The sequence below is a fragment of the Centrocercus urophasianus genome, unplaced genomic scaffold (genome assembly GCF_019232065.1).
Source record: "Centrocercus urophasianus isolate 14NV4802_14NV808 unplaced genomic scaffold, USGS_Curo_1.0 seq_20, whole genome shotgun sequence".
Taxonomy (NCBI): Eukaryota; Metazoa; Chordata; class Aves; order Galliformes; family Phasianidae; genus Centrocercus; species Centrocercus urophasianus.
Window position 1 is genome coordinate 17,310,140 of NW_024884756.1, and position 18,574 is coordinate 17,328,713.

Genomic DNA, 18,574 nt, shown 5'->3' on the forward strand with positions numbered 1-18,574 from the left:
AAAAAAAAAAAAAAAAAAAAAAAAAAAAGATAAAACAGGCAAGCTGATTAAAAGAGAAAATACAAAACTAATACACAAGCTTTATTAACGTATGCAGTTATGACTACTTGCTATATTCACCAATAATCCAAAAGATATTTTTAAACATGAGCTGTGAATCTTGTTGTCTGTGGCTTACTTAACTCTCTTCTGAGGAATTTTGATGGAAATATTTGCAAACCTCCTTTAAAAGTTATCACAGATAGAAGAAACTAAAAAGGATTAGTAACTAGTAAAGAAGTTTTGCAGTTCTTTGCATTAATCACAGAACTGTAGCAGTTGAAAGGAACCTCTGGAGATCATCAAGTCCAACCTCCTGCTAAAGCTGGTTTGCTACAGCAGGTCGCACAGGTAGGAATCCAGATGGATCCTGTATATCTCCAGAGAAGGAGACTCCACAACTTCTCTGGGCAGCCTGCTCCAGTGCTCCATCACTCTAACAGTAAAGAAGTTCTTCCTTGTGTTAGTGTGGAACTTCCTGTGTTCTGGTTTCTGCCCGTCACCCCTTGTTTGGTGGGAAGCCTAGGTGCTGTGTGCTTATTGGACTGAACACACCCAGGTTTCTCAGCCTTTCCCCATGTGGAAGTTGCTCTCAGGCTCTCTGTCACCCTCCTCTGACTTTTCCTTCTTCCTAGAAAATCCTTGTCTTTGTGTTATAAACTCTGTATGTTATTGGATGTCATGTTTTTCTAAATTTTTTTTTTTTCCAGGATGATGAGTGTGATGATGATGATGATACATATGAATCACATTTACATGAAAAATCTGTGGAAGTTTTTGATCTTCCTGAAAACGAAGATATCAGTTTACCACTGGATATGGATTCAGCACAATCTCTTCTTAAATTTAAAGAGGTATAGTAGTAGCAGTTTTTTTGGTTTTTTTTTTACTATTCTTTGTGATGTACCAGGGAAAATCTGAATATTCTATGATTTTTCGTGTCCCCATCGTTGTGGTTTTGAGTTTATTTTCCCAGTGGAAGCAGTAAATTTCTCTTAGAAATGTCCCTTTAAACATAGACTTCCCACATCCTGAGGGTTGCTGAAGTTGATGAGGTCTGTGTACATAGAAGTAGCTGATTCTGGAGATAGGTCTGATTTTGGTTTAGAGGGTTTTTCCAAGTTGTTTCCTCTGATTTGTTTTTTTGGTGTTTTTTTTTTTTTTTTTTTTTTTTTTTTGTTACATTTTGGTGAGAAGGGGAAAGGTTGGAAATAAAGAACTTACTTAGGAACAAGTAGGAGGTTCCGTTATGTGATTCCCTACTTGACATAATTGGAAAATTGGGATCCTTTTTCCCAATGGGTTTATTAAAGAGCTTATTGGCCTTATTCAGGCCTGTGGATTATATTCTGGGATTTAAGTGGTACAGTGTTTGGCATGGAGGAGCCTGTGGGTTTTTTGGTAGCTTTAAGTACTTGTGACTTTTATTCAAGAGAAAAAAAATACACTGCAAAGAAACTGTCTGGTCCCAGCTTGGCACTTTCAGAAGCTATTTGTACATATTTATTTTTATAAAAGATCAATATTTACAGAATTTCTCAAGTTTGTTTTCTGGGTAATCCTGATGTTGAGAAAGTGATCAATAGTTTGAAAATTCAAATAGAGAGCATTTACATCTTCTCTGTGAGAGGCACAGATACTATGTATGGCATCTTTAAAAGTGTCATATTTACTTGGGGTGCTATTGAATTCCCAGCTAGAATCATTACCACACTGTTATGAACATAATTTCAGTTATGGATTTTAATTTATGGATACATCTATTTTAATATTCAGTATATTATGCCTTACTAAAAAGTAAAAAGGCCCCCCAGGTTAATAGATGGAGAGTTAAATGTAAGAAATAACTGACAATTGTCAGAAAAAACCTTTACACTCATATGCATGCTGTTTCCTTGTCACGTTAAAAGTAATTTTTACATTTGGTTCAGATGTAGCCTTTATCCATCTGTAACTGTTCTATGAAGATTTCTGTTCTGAAGTACAAAGCTTACTTTCAAATCAAACCTTGTGTGTTTATTTGTCAGTGCTGATAAGTTTAAAAAAAAAAAAAAAATATTGTTACATTTTTACTTGATTCTATGTACAAGTTGTTGTCATAACTGCATTATTGCCTTCTCATTTTCCTAGAACATTGAAATGTTATCTTAACCTCCTCACTTATCCGAATGTTAAAAACTCAACATTTTTTCTATATCATAGGTGATGATGTAGTTTAACTTCTTTTTTTTTAAGTTCACGTTTACTTCTTCTGTAATTGAAAAATAAGGTGACTTAATGTGAGGGAGATTAAACAAACATTGAAACTTGCATTTCAAGTATCATTTCCTGTGTGCTCCTGCAAGTTTGTATTTGTTTGTTTCAGCTGCAGTTAAAACATGCAGTAACAGTAGCTGAAGTGAATCAACTGAAGGAGAAGGTAAGTTTTCAAAGAATTGTGACTGAGTTGTTTTTTTGTTTGTTTTTTTTAATTACTGTTTCTAACAGCAAATTTTACCAGGAATAAGCTGAATGCGAGGGGCAGCAATCTGTTTTAGGCCTCAGGCTGTTTTACTGTGTTAAGCAAGACAGGTATTTCTGAAGACCTATCCTCAAATAGGGGCTGGGAAAAGTGCCATTTTAAAATGAATGCTTTAGTATTACTGCTTACCATCAAACTGAATTTAGCTGGCACTCTGTGAAGCAAGATTGCAACCAAGTGAGAGAATATTTTCAATGCAGGGAACCTGTTTTTTGAGTATGGACTTGGCATTTGTAGATAGTGGTTAGTGCCTGACTTTCTGTTGCCAGAAAGTTGTTTCTGTTACCTTCTTTGCCATCTTAACCTCTCCCACATTTCGACCACCTTTGAGGAAAGAGATTTTTCCAGTAGGTTTTTTGTTGTTGTTTTTTTTTTTTTCCCAGTGAGGATTGGATAACTTCTGAGTTATCTGAGAAAAGGTTTCTTGTTCTTTTTGCTACTTTTTCCATTGATGCAGATCTGTGCATGGTCTTTTTCTAGAAATATTTGCTGTAGGTGAGCAGCTGCTTTTATTCCATTATCCTTCAGTGTTTTCTTGACAAGGAATGTGTGCTTTAGGATGAGTCACACTATGCCATTGGAGGAGGGTGGCAGGAGACATGGCTAAGATAAAGCTTCAGATTACAATAATTTGAATAACAATATCTACTGGAGTTTTTCCTGCACTTTGCAAAATTTTATAGCTCTAGGTGTGGAAAGTCACAGCATCTGAAACTTTGTGTTCTTATGATAGTTTTGATTTAACCTTCTGATGGTATTCCTTCTTGCAGTATTCCTGATGTTTAGCCCACTGGTTTGCTAAAAAAACTGTTAAAAATGTTGGTATTAGTATAACTCTTTTGCCTCATTTTTTAAAAAATTCAGTAAATGTTTCATTCTTCCAACATCTCTGTTCCATCAGGAGGTGATCTTACCTGATTTCATAAGCAGCAGTTTCCCTAGTGCAAATAGTATCTCCAAGATAGGTGGCCAGGCCCAGAGAACTTCATATTGATTAATATTCATTTCCATACCATGACTGCTGTTAAGCTGAAGGAGGCTTATTTCTTTCATTTGTTGAGGGATTGCTTAATTTTCTTGTTAGTTATCAATCCAGGGATATATAATACTTCGTTAAGATGACCTTGTCTTATTAAAGTGTCAGGGAAGATCTACTGTTCTCATTAGCTATATTAAACAAGCTGTTGGTAACAAAGTAGTAGCATGGAGAGCTGGTCTTTATACTATTTCAAATACACACAAGAACATTCACTGCCAAAAAGCATTTTGGAAGGGAAATTGTAACTCCCATCATTAAGAATGCCATAATGATTGCTACCAAGAGAAAGAAATCGGTGATGTTTAGTACTGAATGCTATAAAAAAGTAATTGGATAGCTAATTGTTTAAGGAGTTTGTTAGGTAAGATACCTTCTTCAATACCATTTATAGGTATTAATCTAAGGCAAATCGAAAATTTAGCAGTAAGTAAATGCTGGATTGCAACTATTTCAAAATAGGTTGTCCAGGGATGGAGATGGCGAGTTATTTAACAAATAACAGTAAAGATTTTACTAATTTTAACTCTTTTAAAAGGAAGCAATACTAATGAGAAAGTAGTGAAAGACACCTGAGAGTTGAGTTCTAGAACTTACTTGGATTAGCAAGGTTTGCAGGAGTTGATATGATTTCTTTAAAAGTTCTGTGTCTTGTTTTGATGTTATTGATAAGTCGTTATTAACTGTTCTCTACTAAACATGTACTGTTTGTTTCATCTTTTAGTTTAGATTATTTTATTAATTCTCAATCTTTTCAGTTAGAAGTTGTTGAAGCAGAAAAAAGTGAATGGAAATTAAATAAAGCCCAACTTCAGCAAAACTTAGAGGAAAGCAAGGAGAAAATTAAGAAGTTGGAGACCTACTGGTTAGAAGCACAGAGTTTGTGCAAAACAGTAAATGAGCATCTTAAAGAAACTCAAGAACAATGTGATGCCCTTGAAAAGAAATACAACAAGGCCAAGAAACTGCTCAAGGATTACCAACAAAAGTAAGTAGGTCTCTCTTCCTTTCTCACATATTTTGTACATCAGAGGAAAAACTAACAAAAATATGTAAAGGTATGATTTGCTTAACACACTTTTTGTCATTTGGCAGAGGGCTATACATGCTCGATTCTTCCATATCTTCAGTCAACTTCTGAAAAGGTTTTTCAAAAGTTTTGCTGCTGCTTTTGAGTCTACCTTGCATGAAAAAGTAGCTTTTATTTATTCTATTTATTCTATTTATTTATTTATTCTATTTCCTTTTGGCAATCATTATTTCTTTTTAGAAATAATGTATAACCTATCATTGCGATTTCTTTAGGAGAAACCAAATAGAAAATTAAAATGTTATTTACTTGTCTGTAAGAAAATCTACCATAGCTTTTGGAAGGAAAATGCTGCATGTGTGTATGTTTGTGGAAGTAAAATCCAATTATTAAAGTTCTGCATATATTTGATGTGCAACTTGATTGCCAGTTTTTAAGGTCAAGTGTTTTTCAGCCCAGAGTGAATTAGTGTCGTAAGTGACTTATTCTGTGATAAAGTAAATATTATATACGCAAATATATGCACCACTTTGTGACACTATGAAATATATGAATCTATGACACAGTACAGATTGATTTTTTTCAGTGTACTTACTAACAGGAAGATTTTTAATAAATGCGACTGGGCATATTTATTTTCTGTATTTTTCTACATTTCTGCATATTATTGTTTCATATGTATGTATGTTCCTTTTCACCAGGGAAATAGAATTTCTGAAAAAAGAGGAGGATCATTTAAGGGTACTTGAAGAGAGAGACCAGAAATATGCAGAACAGCTGAAAGTGTATCAGGAAAAGGTAACACATTGTTAGATTTAAAAACAAACATCTGCGTTCTAGAGGATTTGTCTCACTTCTACACTTCAATTCTTACAGATTTCAGAGCTTGAAAACAAACTAATAGTTTATGAGAAGATGCCATATCTGTTTGGAAGTGGGAGTTTATTGGAAGACAGTTGTCAAAATCCAAACCAGCATAATGAGCAGTCAAAGATGAGAGAAGAGAGTGAAAAAGAAACAGAATCAGTAAAGGAAAGAGTAAATTCTTCAGAGATGTTGATTTCTGGTAAGTGTTAGATCTTTGATTTGCACTTAACAGAAGCTAGGGAGCATTAATATGTGTGGTGATTTCTTTATTAACAGAACCATAATCTTGTTGGATAAGAGGTCCTCCAACATTTTCAGAATTTCTTAAATGACTATGGAGGGAGGAGGGAAGATGACTATATTTACTTTTCCTCATGTTATCTAGTAGTGAAATCAATAATATTGGCAAGGCTAAAATGTTGACATATTTCAGTTTAAGTCCAGTTCTGCTGGTTGTAGAAAGTTTTTATATAAGCCATAGTTCATGATTTAAGTTTTGTAGTGATTGTATTCCCAGAACTTTATCAAATATCAGACAGTGTTTCAAATGAGACGTATATTTTAACAAGATTTGGTTGGTGCTTATGTACTTTTTAAAGGGTCTTTATCTCAAAGGAAAGTATATTTGGGGCATAAATTCTCATCAGTTTGAGAATAAAATTAAGTATTTGAGACATAAATACAATGATTACAATCCTGACTGATTTTATTTGAAGAAAAAAATTGAAGAAATCTGGTTGAAATTCAAATTAGTCAGTTATTTTTAATCACAATGATAAAATATTACAACATTATAAAAATAGTATTGTCATATATTAATAAATCAGGATTATTCCATCTGCTGATTAGCTTCTGAATATTTTTCTGAAGTGTGGGTTGGAGAACTTGCATGCTAATACTCTTTTAAAGAAGTACGTATTTGTTACAGATTTTGATGCTTTTGTTGGGGATACTCCCAGATTAGACACCAGTGCCCACAAAGCAAAAGCTCAGCTTGCTTTGAAAGTAAAACGCCAGCCACCTTCTCGATCCAAGCTGAAAGAAACTCTTGGGGCTGGACAACAGACTGCGAGTCTACAGGTACCGCTATGAGTAGAAAACTAGGCGTTCAAAAGCGTTCAAAAATTCAGTTTTACTTGTATTCTCAATTTGAAGCGACGTCGAAGCTTCATTCAGACTGTGCCAAAGCATGAGATTTTTATGATGTGTGTCAAGTGAAAAGGCCTTATTCAGGTTCACATATGTGATCTGTGGCAAGTTTGTTGTAGCATAGTTAATTTGAAGTTAGCAAAGAGGTATTCAAGTGTACTATATGCCATTTTTACTGAAAAATTCTGACATAGTACCAGAGTGGTATGTTGTGGAACGTGCTTATCTATGCTGCAATCCCTTCGTCTGAAACAAGTTATCAATAATTGGAAATATTCTTCAAAAACTAAACTTTTTCTGAAATATTTTATTCTATATGTAATCACTTATGTCTGTAACAAAATGTAGCAGTAAAATGTTCTAATGCAATTTGTGGCCCTATCTAACTTCTGTCCTTCTGTCTGCTCTTAAATTCCCAGTGGTGCATCTAACAATATCAAACTCTGTTTCCATTTCTACTTGTACAATGGCTACCTATTCTTAGCATGGTTTTTCATTCATAATAATTATATGAATCTGGGACTTCTCTTAGTAGCTTCCCTTGGTGGTGTGCCCTTTTTGTGTGTCCCCTTCACTTTCAGCCTTCTCTTTTTTCAGACGTCTTGGTTGAATTTAAATTTGGGAACGTTGGTTTTGCAATTTCACGAACTCTTTATTTGATTTTATTGACTTTGTGTTTTCACAAAAATATGTCGCAGCATTCTCATTCTATTTGAGAAAGCTGAAAGTTAGAAGTTATAAATTTTGTTCAAGGATGTAATTTGGTGTTATGAAATAGCAGTGTAATACTGATAGCTCTTAAGGTCTCTATCTGTATTTTTATTTCTACTCATTCATCTGCTAGCAGTAAAGAAAACCAGTAAAGTTTGCCCGTAGTGTGATTCTATTCTAATTTTCTTTGATGTAAGATAATCATATGGTCTGTATTTATGTTCTCCCTGAAGATGGCCCTTTTCCATGGCAAGCCTGTCATCTTGGCTAATATCATGATTAAGTACTTATCCACACATTGATGTCATTACCAGTGAAATTCTAATTGAAGTAGATTCTGGGCATCAACTGTCTCCTTTAATGGAGCAAGTGAAAGAGAAGAGGGGGAAAAAAACCATAAACAATTTTGTTCATGAACTTACAGAATCTTGCAGAGATTTTAACGTGAGAATAAGCACGTGAGTGCAGGATGTAAGGGGGAAGACAGTTGTAGATACAAAGGTACACAACTGGTATATGAGTACCTGTCGCAGAGGGAGAATTACTTGGTTTGAAAGGGTTTTAAAACTGATTTGGAATATGCAATATATAATAGAATCTTTCTAAATTGTCTAGATAAAGATGATTTGAATGTGCAAAAGCTTATGGGAGCCTATAAAACCAGCTTTCTGTCATTTAGATGACATCTGCAACTCATCAAGCTAAAATTGTAACTGTAATTTTCTGAACTGAGCAAGTTTGTGCATAACATAGGATATCCTTAAATCATGGCAAAAGGTTAAATGAAAAAGTAAAAAATCAACTGATTCTATATCACTTTTATAAAGTGACTTTTGAATTTCTTGAAGGATGAGGATTCAGAAGATGTTGTTCTCAGCAGAGAAGTTTCTACTCTATGTCTAACGAAGATCTCAGAAATAAGTGAAAAATTAACTCTGCCTCATTTGGATGACGTAGAGCGAAAGAGTGAAAAGCCTGAAAAAACACAAAGTACAGAAAGTCCTTTAGAGTCAAGTCCTTCTGCTTCCACACACTCTTCTCCAGTACACAAACCAAACAGCGAAAACAGCACAACCACCACCCATTCACCTACTCCTGAAGAGATGGCTCCAAATTCTCCTCAAGGGTATACCAAGAATGTTAAGCAAAGAGAAGTAAAAGGGAAAGGAAAAGAGGCCAAGGGTAAGACCTAAGACTTTATTATTATTTTAATACTTTGGAATCGCTATCGTTTTAGATATAAATTATTATTGAGCAATAAACTACTTAGTAAGAAAAGAAACTGACTACTAATTACTTGTTCTAAACCCATTTCTTAACTCTTCAGGAAAGTCTAAAGTTAGCAAGAATGTATGCAAGACCATTTTATTCTGTTTTATTTGAGTTTCCATTAGATGTACCGAAGTGAACATAGTTCTTTAAATGGATCAAAAGAGGAGGAAGGATTAACCACAGTCATTATACTGGAGAGATTGCCATTCTTAGTACTCAGAACCTGATGATTAGTAAGAACAAAACAAATAAAAAACACAGCAATTTGCAAGCTTTTAAGCACTTAAAGGAAGTTAAAACTGAACATTTGTCCACATAAAGTCATGTTTAAGCCCTCCAGTGTGGACATCAAGATAGTAACTTTCTCTTGTCAGCTCTACCTGAGATGAATTTGTTTACTGTTGCTGCATTTAATATATAGCCAGTCAGTTCCTCTTCCTTGAGAAGAGTGTCTGTTGATTACAAACAGCAGCTTTGGAAGCAGAGCCAATTCTTGGCCTTTGCCAAGACACTACTGAAGTAATGTAGTATGTATTTAAAAAGTTGCTTTTGAGAGTACTCAATAGAGCTGCCAAATCACTTGTATATCCATTAAATATGCTGGGATCAGGCTCCCTTAAATATCATAAAAATTTAAAACTCATAAGGTGTTTTGAGATCTGAATGGATGTCAGCCAGAATTTTCAAGGCGTTCTGTTAAGGATTAGAATTTATTTTTTTAGTCTGTTTTCATGTACATATTTATCAGAGTAGTATCAAACAGTAATATCAGTGTAGTATTTTTTGTATAAATAGAATGTAAGAAATATGTGAATGTTTAAATTTCCTGCAAATATTAAGCAGATATTAATAAACTCTCCCAGTTTAAATAAATGTCTCTTTTTTCATGGGAGCACTGCATTGCTTTTGCTACTTACGTTCTTTATCTAGGCCTTAATCTTAGAATACTTACTTTAAGCTTCTGTTCTTAAAAGATCTTGACTAATCAAGGATCTTGACTAATATTTGTGGTGTTTTCAGTTTATTGCTACATTAAATTTTCAAATATTAGGATTGCTCAAACCAAATTCCAAATTTGAACAGTCTGTAAGCATAAATTTTTATGTATACGGTTACAAGAAAAAGGTCTAATCTTCATCTAGGATGAGCAATAGTGATTGCATAGCATATGGCTTTGATATTAAACGAACAAAAGAATGCATTTAACAAAGATTGTAAGCAAAAGTTCCTTTCTAAGCATTTTTTGATATGCAAACAGATGGACAACTTCACATTTTTAAAATCCCATCTAAAAGGCATTTACAGAGTAAATGCTGTTTCAATTAAGCAGTTGATAACAGCTCAAACTACAAACCTAAGAAGTCTAAATACTTGCCTTGACATAAGATAGAGGAGAGCTATGTCACAGACTATGTATAGTCACTAAAGGTCCTAAAATATTTCTGTGGAACACTGGCACCATAAGCAGCATAATGTATGTTTGACTGATTTGCAGTTCTCAGCAAAATTTTAACATTGGCCTTTTTTCCAGATGTGATGCAGATGTTTAAACAACATATAGATCTTGAACATTATGGGGATTGCAGCATTGTTCATCTGTCTTGTTTCTCACTAGGAACAGATTAAAGGGACTATGATCACTGTACTCACTGCTAATCATTGTTTGATAGAAACATTTGGCTGTTAACAAAAGCCAAATAACAAATTTAAGCTTCTTGATGCATCTTTTAGAATCATTGGATTGTAACTGCTGTCTTTACTGTACAGCTCAGACAAAACCTTTCTTTTAATATTCTGAACAAGATACGTCCTACTTATTTCATATCTCTATGATGTAATTTTTGTTAGAAATTGTCTCTGTCCTAGCTAATGCTTAAAAATCTTAGTAATGCTTCTTTCCATGTTTTGGCTAGTGTGCTGCTCAGACGTGCTTTCTGTAGCAAGCAGCAGGCATACATTAGCCCAAGTTCCAAATAGCTAGCCTGGACTAGCTGCTGACCCAGAATGAGGGAGAGAACTGTAGAAGATAACTAAATGTTGTAAATACTGTTACTCAGGTTTTAGGATCTTATTTATTTAGAAGCATTTTTCATCATGAATGCTTGAAACTTGCAAGTATTTTTAGAACAACGTTTTTATTTTTCACTCCTCTACGGAAAACAGAAGAGAAAAAAAATGAAGACAAAACAGTAGAAACAAATGAAGGAACATCATCAGGGAAGTCCAAAAGGCGATTTCCAGATTTTGGGTAAGATTGATTCGTGTTAGTTTGGAGATCAATGGCTTTATGTGTTGCTTTTGGGTAGCATCATATTCTCTGAGAAGAAAATGTTGAGAAAATCTTGTAGTACTGGTTCATGCACATTTATATAGCAGTAAAATTATGGTCTTTCTCTTTGTTGAGTCACTGAATATTAAGTTTCTTTGGGTATTTTCTGTATTTATCTTGGTTATATGTGATTTTTTTGAAAGGAATTTTCAGAATTTGGTCATGGTTCTTAAATATAAATGAGAATACTTAATTGCATGCATAATCTACAAAATCACACTCTGTGTAACAATACAAATGTGGCTTTTTATAACTGTTGAAACTGACTGAAAAAAGTTTTGCACTGTGTAAATGTAAACACTACATGAAAATTGTGTTTCTCACATCAGTGGATTACGGAAATCTGGGGGCAAGGGCAAGAAACAAGAGAAAGAAAGTGTAAGAGGCTCTCTGGATAGCAGGTATTTGTTCTTTTTGTTTCAGTAATATGTGCTGAATTTTAACTAAGAATTTTTTTGAAATCATCATTAATGGTTGACCTTAAAGTATATTCAAATGGAGCAGTGGCACAATTCTGTAAAGATTAGTATAGGAATATGGAGATGAGCTTCTGATCTCACGACATAAGAAAAAGTGGAAATAAAGTTTTAAAATATTTAAAGTAAAAAGGGTAGCATAGAGGAAACAGTAAATCAAGGTTACATTGTAAAGTGGCTCATAAAACTAGCATGTTACACTCTTAAATACTTACTATCTTAAATACTAAAACTGTATTTTACTTACGAAGGAAAAGAATGTTGTGTGAATTATCAAATATTTGAAACTGTTCAGTTATTTTTGTGAAATATTGAAAAAGATCTTAACCAATAACCCAAATTATTTTGCATGGATATTCAAAGGCATGTCTCAGTTTTCATTCTTAATAACAACTGTGCTGTGAAACAGGTGCAAGTGAGTGGTGTGTATTTTTGTTCGCTTCTTTCCTTGCGGGTTTGCATTTTTGCTTTATTTAAAAACAACTTAACTTATTTCAGAGGTTCTCGAGAACTGTTGGATGATTCTGGCAACAATCTGTCTGCGTCAGACTCGGATTCTCCTGTTCCCACTTGCATGCCTTTCTCGTGGTTTGGAGACAGTCACAAAGAGCCTCAGGTTTCTAGTAGTAGTCTGCACTTTACTCAGAGTGGACAGGACAGTTGTGAACATGGTCAAGACAAGAACAGAAGCAAGGTAAAGATGACTAATTTGCGCTTTGAATATTTAAGTGTTGCATCTTGACAAAGTAAAATGTGTAGTGCTTAGTATGTGGAATCTTGATGGCAGACCTGGATGATATCACCTCTTGTAAACTTGGCTGCAGAAGCTTGAGTCTGTACAAGTATTCCATTTAAGAGAAGTATTTAAAGCTGAGAGAAACATCTATAGAACTCTCTTCCAGAAAATTGCTTCTGAGTAACTGTAATATTCAATAGTTAAAGCAGTTTAACCAAACTTTAACAGTAAGATTACGTGGTTCAGTCTATAACCATAAAAATCCCATCTTTGCTGTTTAAATTATGTGGAAGAAATGGGTGTGAGAAGTAAAAAAGTTTAGTGAAACCTTCAGTAATGTCCCAGTTTTGTAGCTTTGTGTACGCATTGGCAGTAGTGGGATTAAAATTACATGAAAGAAATGCCCACAAACAATATGTGTGCTGTCTAAATGTTTCATTAAAACTTTTTTCAGTGTAACACTGTTAGTGATATTCTTAACAAGTTTCCTTTATTCTTGTTTCCTTTGGATTTTCAGATTCAAAATTGTAGTATTTTAAGTAACCTCAAAAACTAAGTTTGTTCTTAAGTTTCACACTTCTTCACTCTGATTTTCTAAAAAATTATTTCACTTTCTTCTCTTCCTAAATGTTATTAGAGAGAAAAACATGCTGGGCTGTAGTTTGTGGAGTTTGCTGATGTTTTGCGTAACTGTCAGATAACAAGTTGGCTTTCCATGTGTGCAGATATAATGTGCACTAAAATCCTATCATGAAGCAGTTTTTAAACTACTGTCTGATTTCTTAGTGTGAATTTACAGTGGCTGTCATATGATTAAGCTGTGCACATACACGGTACATAAGTTTGCAAAAAAATACAGACAGTGGGTTTAGAACCGCGCATTGCTATAAAAATGTAATAAGAGTAGGAACCCTTTAATTCCTTAAGTAGAGCTGTCCTTCACAGAGTACTGTTCAGTGTGTGCATCTGACTTGTGTATTTATACTTTCTTGTGTTATTTGCTTCTATTGAAGCTAAGGCATTTTATTAAATAAGCCAAAGATATCAGAATTGCAAGAACCACATTGAAGCGAATATCTTAATAGGCTGAAGCAAAGTTATCAAGATACTTTCTGTGTAGATAAACATTCAGTGGCTTAGCTTTCAAAGAGTCACTGTCTCAGAAGAACCCATTCTTCACCTCTTAATTCCTCCTTTCTGCTTGATACAAGCAACTATTCAGAGCATAGTAAAAATCCCCCTGCTGCATTTCTACTATAAGCTCTCAAAATGTGCTTAAGCACCCTTTAATGTGTTTCTATATGTACTTTAGTTAACAATCAAAAATGCATAGATCTTACCAAATTAATTCCTCTCTCTTCCCTTTCACAGTCCTCTGAATTAATACCTTTTCTTTCTCATGTGTTTGCTTTTCCAGACTTTTTATCACTTTAACCTTCCGGCTAGTTTCTTGCCTACTGTTTTATTTTTAGCTTTTGTCTTTTGCTCCGATATGTAATAGCTGCTCTGCTCTTTTCCTTAGTGCCAGTTGCAAATCAGCAGCTGGAGTCATATAGTAGTCTTTAGCTGCATGTCTGCTTTGTAAAACAGAAAGCTGACCATGTCAAAGAACAGATTATCATGCATCAATTGATCCTAAAATCATGTACAGCCTCTCCAAAGTCAAGCTGTTTTCACTTTGCAACCTTTTGGTTTGTTTGTGTTTTTCTTCCTTAAAGCTTTTAATGTAACAGTAAACGCTGCTTGGAAAGATTTATCTTCGTAATTTCTAACCTGCTTGTTAAGTTTGTGCTATAAGTAAGAAATCTTTAGTTGGTGGTGAAAAGACTCGAAAACTGAGAAGGAAATGTGTCTGACCATTCAGCAGTGAGTTTTCTTACTAAAACAGTGTAGTGGTAGGGACAAAATTACCTTAGTAGAATTTAAGGAAAGAATATTCTTTTTCATGGTGGTAGTATTTTCTGCTCTTATGCCTGTGGTGTCACATATAAGCAGATGAAAGCACTTTTAATGAGGAGGTAGAAGTAGAAACTCTTGTGATGTAAGACTCTAAAGCCATTGAGTCTTTGGCATTGTCTCATTTGTGTATTTGTGTTTAAAGATTGATGGTGTAAGGACTGCAGTTATACTTTAACTGTTTCCTGTTTCTGTGAAATTTACTTCTTGGAATTACTGTTTCTTGGAAAATCTTGTTTTCTTAAAATAATACTAAACTTAGCCTTCACAGAATCACAGAATCACCCGGGTTGGAAGGGACCTCAAGGATCATGTAGTTCCAACCCCCCTGCCTAGCAGGGCCACCAAACACACACATTCAGATCAGGTTGCCCAGGACCCCGTCCAACCTGGCCTTAAACACATCCAAGGACGGGGCATCCACAACCTCCCTGGGCAGCCCGTTCCAGGGCCTAACCACTCTCCTTGTAAAGAACTTCCCCCTAACATCCAACCTAAATCTTCCCTCCTTCAACTTGGATCCATTTCCCCTAGTCCTGCTGTTGTCAGCCCTTTTGAAGAGTTTACTCCCCTCGTGGGTGTAGGTTCCCTTCAGGTATTGATAGGCCTTCAAAGCTTTGAGTCAAATTCTTGTTACCTATGAAAAGTAGGAACACAGGAAACAAAAATCCTGTGATCTGTTTGCAGACAGTTTAGCTTCAGAAAACTTCTAAATTAGAGTTCTTGAAGAAATCCCTTCATGTAATCTGCCCATTGATTTCAGCCTGTTCTCTAAAACACTACAAACATGTATGTAATGTTTGCATTCTTCACTCTTTCAGATTATCTTCTGTAAACTTGTATGGAGTGTTTTATTTTTGTTGCAATGAAGAATGCTGTGGAGTAAATTATTTATATATCTCTGTACCTTAAACCTTGAGAAGTGTACATATAAAATCTCTTCTATCCAAGCTCTCTTCAGGAATGAAAAGTCTTTGCAACTGGCTCTAAGTCTTTAAGAGGAAATCAAGGCCCGAGCTGGGGCAGGAAAAAGAGAAGAGAGAATGCTTTACAACTGGTGCTGACACACTGAAATACTTTTATTTTGGTTATGTTTTCTTCTTTTTTTTTTTTTCCCCTCATCTCATTAAATGTTGAGGCTCGATTGTTATCCTGTCCTCTTCGATTTTTTTTTTTTTTTTTTTCCATAGTACAACTTTGTTTCTGAATTGTTCACAATTTCTCTGCAAGGAATAAAAAAGAGAGGTTAAAATATGAGCTCCTCAATACACTTCTCTATGAGTTGAAATTAGCTGAGATTAGACTGATGGACAAAAGATAATCTTGTTTCTGGTAATAATTTTTGCATGTGAAAGACTGAAGAAGCTCCTAACGTTGAGTGCAATTAGATTTTAATTATATAATTAGATTTAAATCACCTTAACTAACTAATATAATTAGTTATAATAATCTGTACGGCAGGTTAAACATCTTACTAATCATGTAGAATGTCACACTGTGATGGAATAGCAGAAAGAGTCAAATTGTGGTTTGTTTTGTTTGTGGTCGTTGTTTGTTTCTGTGAAGAGTGGAAGTGTATATCAATACTTTTGGGAAAATATTGAATTATCACCCCCAAAACTAAGATAGAATAATCTGGAAAATTCAGAGTTCAGGTTAAACTGAAATGGGAACACAAATATGAAGGTGCTCAATAAAGAAAACTTCAAACAAATTATTTTATAGAAGCATAAATTATGTTTGAAAAATATATTTAAAATCAAATTAATATGGGCTTTCGGATTACTTATACATATATATGGTATGGCATCCTTACAAAGTTTAGATAGTTGAGTAGAGACTTCAGAAATAAAGGTAAATAATTGCTTATGGTTTGTAAGCAGTTTGTAGACAGATTTTTAAAAGGTAGAAATATGAGACATGCTTCCAACAGATTTATTTTTCACTCATTAAAGGAAAAATAAGGTAGAAATTGGGATCTGGGTTAGAGATTGATTTAGTCAAATTAGAAAATATCCTGCAAAACACATTTGTTTTCTTTAGAAGGATTTTCTTACCAAAGTAATGTGAAGTCTTCAGGTGTAGCATCTGGCTTTTTCATAGCTTTCAGCCAGAGTCCCAGACTGGCCAGGTGACCTGGGGCCATTTAACAGCTAGTGGCTGATGACTCAGTTTGAACCCAGATTCAGCTGCTATTGCCAAGACAGGGAGATCCAGATTTTCAAAGGAGACCAAGAGTAATCACTGAATGTAAACAGTAAATGCTATGAAGATTTTACATTCTTTCAATGCAATACTTCTTAAATTAGTTATATTTCTAACTTAATTACATGCAATGTAATATTCTTTAAATTGGAATTTTATTCCCTTATAAAAATATGATATTTGTTAAAATTTTATTTCAGAAGAATTTGCTCTTTTGAAAGTAATTTTTTCAGATTGCTGAACTGCATAATTATGGTTACAGAGTTGAACCATTTTTTTGTAAACGCATCTTAATGATTGGAGTTTAATGATGTTTTCACAACTTCTAGTATTTTAACTACGAAGAAGATTTAACGTAGCTTGTGATACAGTGTATTACTTAAGGAAAAAAAAAGCTTCTAAAGATATTTCATACCTCTATAGTATGTTTGCATATCAAGGTGATTTTCAAATGACATGATTCTGTGTCTCAAATGTAGCCACCCCAAAACTGAAGCTGTTATAAACAGCAACACAGAACAGGGGAGTCCTATAAATTCTGTCCTTAGGCAAGCTTTGCATTCTGTATCCATGAACTAATTTAAACCTTGATCTGTAAACTGCTGAAAGCTCATTGCTACTCCTCTTCTCATTGCTCATTGGGCCAACACAGCCAGTTTGTTCCACTGCCTATGACAGTAGTTTGGATGTGGGTAAATACAAAATGTAAGTAAGTCTTCATGACCATAAACAATTAGAACTTCAATTTTTATCTCACTGATAGAATAACATCTTCTTAAGCACATCTGTAGTGCTTTCACGTGAATACAAACCCACCACGAGCTGTTCCACTACCTGAATCTTAGATTGCCTCTCCCCAAGAGTGTTGTGCCCACTGACAGAGTAATTGTGTGTATTTGCTTATATACTTCTACATAACTTCAGGTTATGACTGATTCTCCACACAAGGTTCTCTTATCAGGGATATTGCTTGTATTTTGTTGTGGTGGTTTTGAATTCAGAAGTTAAACAAAAAATGATCTGAAGCATGTTCCAGTGAATACTTTTCACGTGTGATCTAAAAATAATAGTCACAGTATTTTTTTTTTATTATTTTTATTTTTTACAAAAATCAAAATTACTAGAATATCATCTTATGATCTGCTATTTCAAGGAGTGAGTTAATAAAACATTATTTCCACTTGTTTGCAGAGTAGAATTGTCATAGATGATACATACCATAGCAAGCCAAGTTGTGAACTTTCAGGGTTAGTGACAGAACCAAATCTGTCAGGTCGTTCACACACTTTAACCTTCTCTTCAAATGAGGTGAGTTTCAAAGTGTGTATCTGTGTCTTGTTGATGTTGTTCATACTACAGCATGTTTAATGGAATCCCCTTTTTTTTTTTCTTTTTTTTTTTTTTACATGAAACTGGATGACTCTTTCCATATTTTAATGTTGAAGAATGCTGTAAAAAAAAATCCTAAGCCATTATTGAACATGTACTTGAAGGCCCCATATTGGCTTTTGCGTTTTGATCCCCATTGTATCACAAAAACTGGAATGAGCCCTGTAGGATCAAGTTACAGTTTTTAATTTATAACATAAGACATTTCTGTTCCACTAATTTGAAGTCACTTTCTGGATGAATGAAAACTACAACATTTTTGACTGGACCCTCACCTCAGTGCAGGTTTGTGGAGACCTCTTTTGTGCAGATGAAACCTGAAATCTACTCTTTGATAACAATATTCATTTATTGTCTCATTCGGTGTTTGACTGATGGACATCTTTATCAATTAAATGCTTTATAGACTAGGAGTTGTCAAATCTGAATGCAGCCAGAAATGAGCTAGAGGTCTAGCCAAACCGATAGTGACTTATGTTTGAAAGAAAAAAACAGCAATTAATAAATGAGTTTGCTACTAGCTGTATTAAAGTAGGCTTTGGTGAAAATAATCTGGTAATGTATAGAAGTCAAAACAGTCTTAAAACAATGCTATAAATATGCAGCACTACATTCTGCTCTACAAATCCTGAAATTGTTAAAGGACTAGAGATGGAAACACCTCTTTGAAGTGGGGAAGAGAACAGCATGGAAGAATCAGCCTTTTCTGGGCAGACTCTGTCATACAGTTCGGGAAAGTGACCTGGTGGTGACAGGTCAGCAGTCAGCTAGGCAGAGCAATGGCATCTCAATTTTGTTGTCCAGCGAACTAGTGGTAACCTCTCTTATTCTTTCACAGATTTTAACTTCTTAAATTTT

At 34.4% G+C, this 18,574-nt stretch overlaps 1 protein-coding gene across 4 annotated transcripts in view; it reads left to right on the top strand.

The window, feature by feature from the left end:
* The window catches only part of LOC122162374 (neurabin-1-like), a 42,331-nt gene that overhangs the window by 17,385 nt on the left and 6,372 nt on the right, over positions 1-18,574 (top strand). For 3 of the 4 annotated variants that reach the window (XM_042822666.1, XM_042822667.1, XM_042822665.1), the window contains exons 7-17: positions 750-893; positions 2,405-2,458; positions 4,355-4,584; positions 5,328-5,424; positions 5,503-5,692; positions 6,422-6,573; positions 8,202-8,535; positions 10,789-10,873; positions 11,284-11,355; positions 11,929-12,124; positions 17,519-17,635. In XM_042822666.1, coding sequence (XP_042678600.1) covers positions 750-893; positions 2,405-2,458; positions 4,355-4,584; positions 5,328-5,424; positions 5,503-5,692; positions 6,422-6,573; positions 8,202-8,535; positions 10,789-10,873; positions 11,284-11,355; positions 11,929-12,124; positions 17,519-17,635 — 1,671 coding nt within the window. The remainder of the gene's footprint in view (positions 1-749; positions 894-2,404; positions 2,459-4,354; positions 4,585-5,327; positions 5,425-5,502; positions 5,693-6,421; positions 6,574-8,201; positions 8,536-10,788; positions 10,874-11,283; positions 11,356-11,928; positions 12,125-17,518; positions 17,636-18,574) is intronic. The other variant, XM_042822669.1, reaches the window with a different exon arrangement.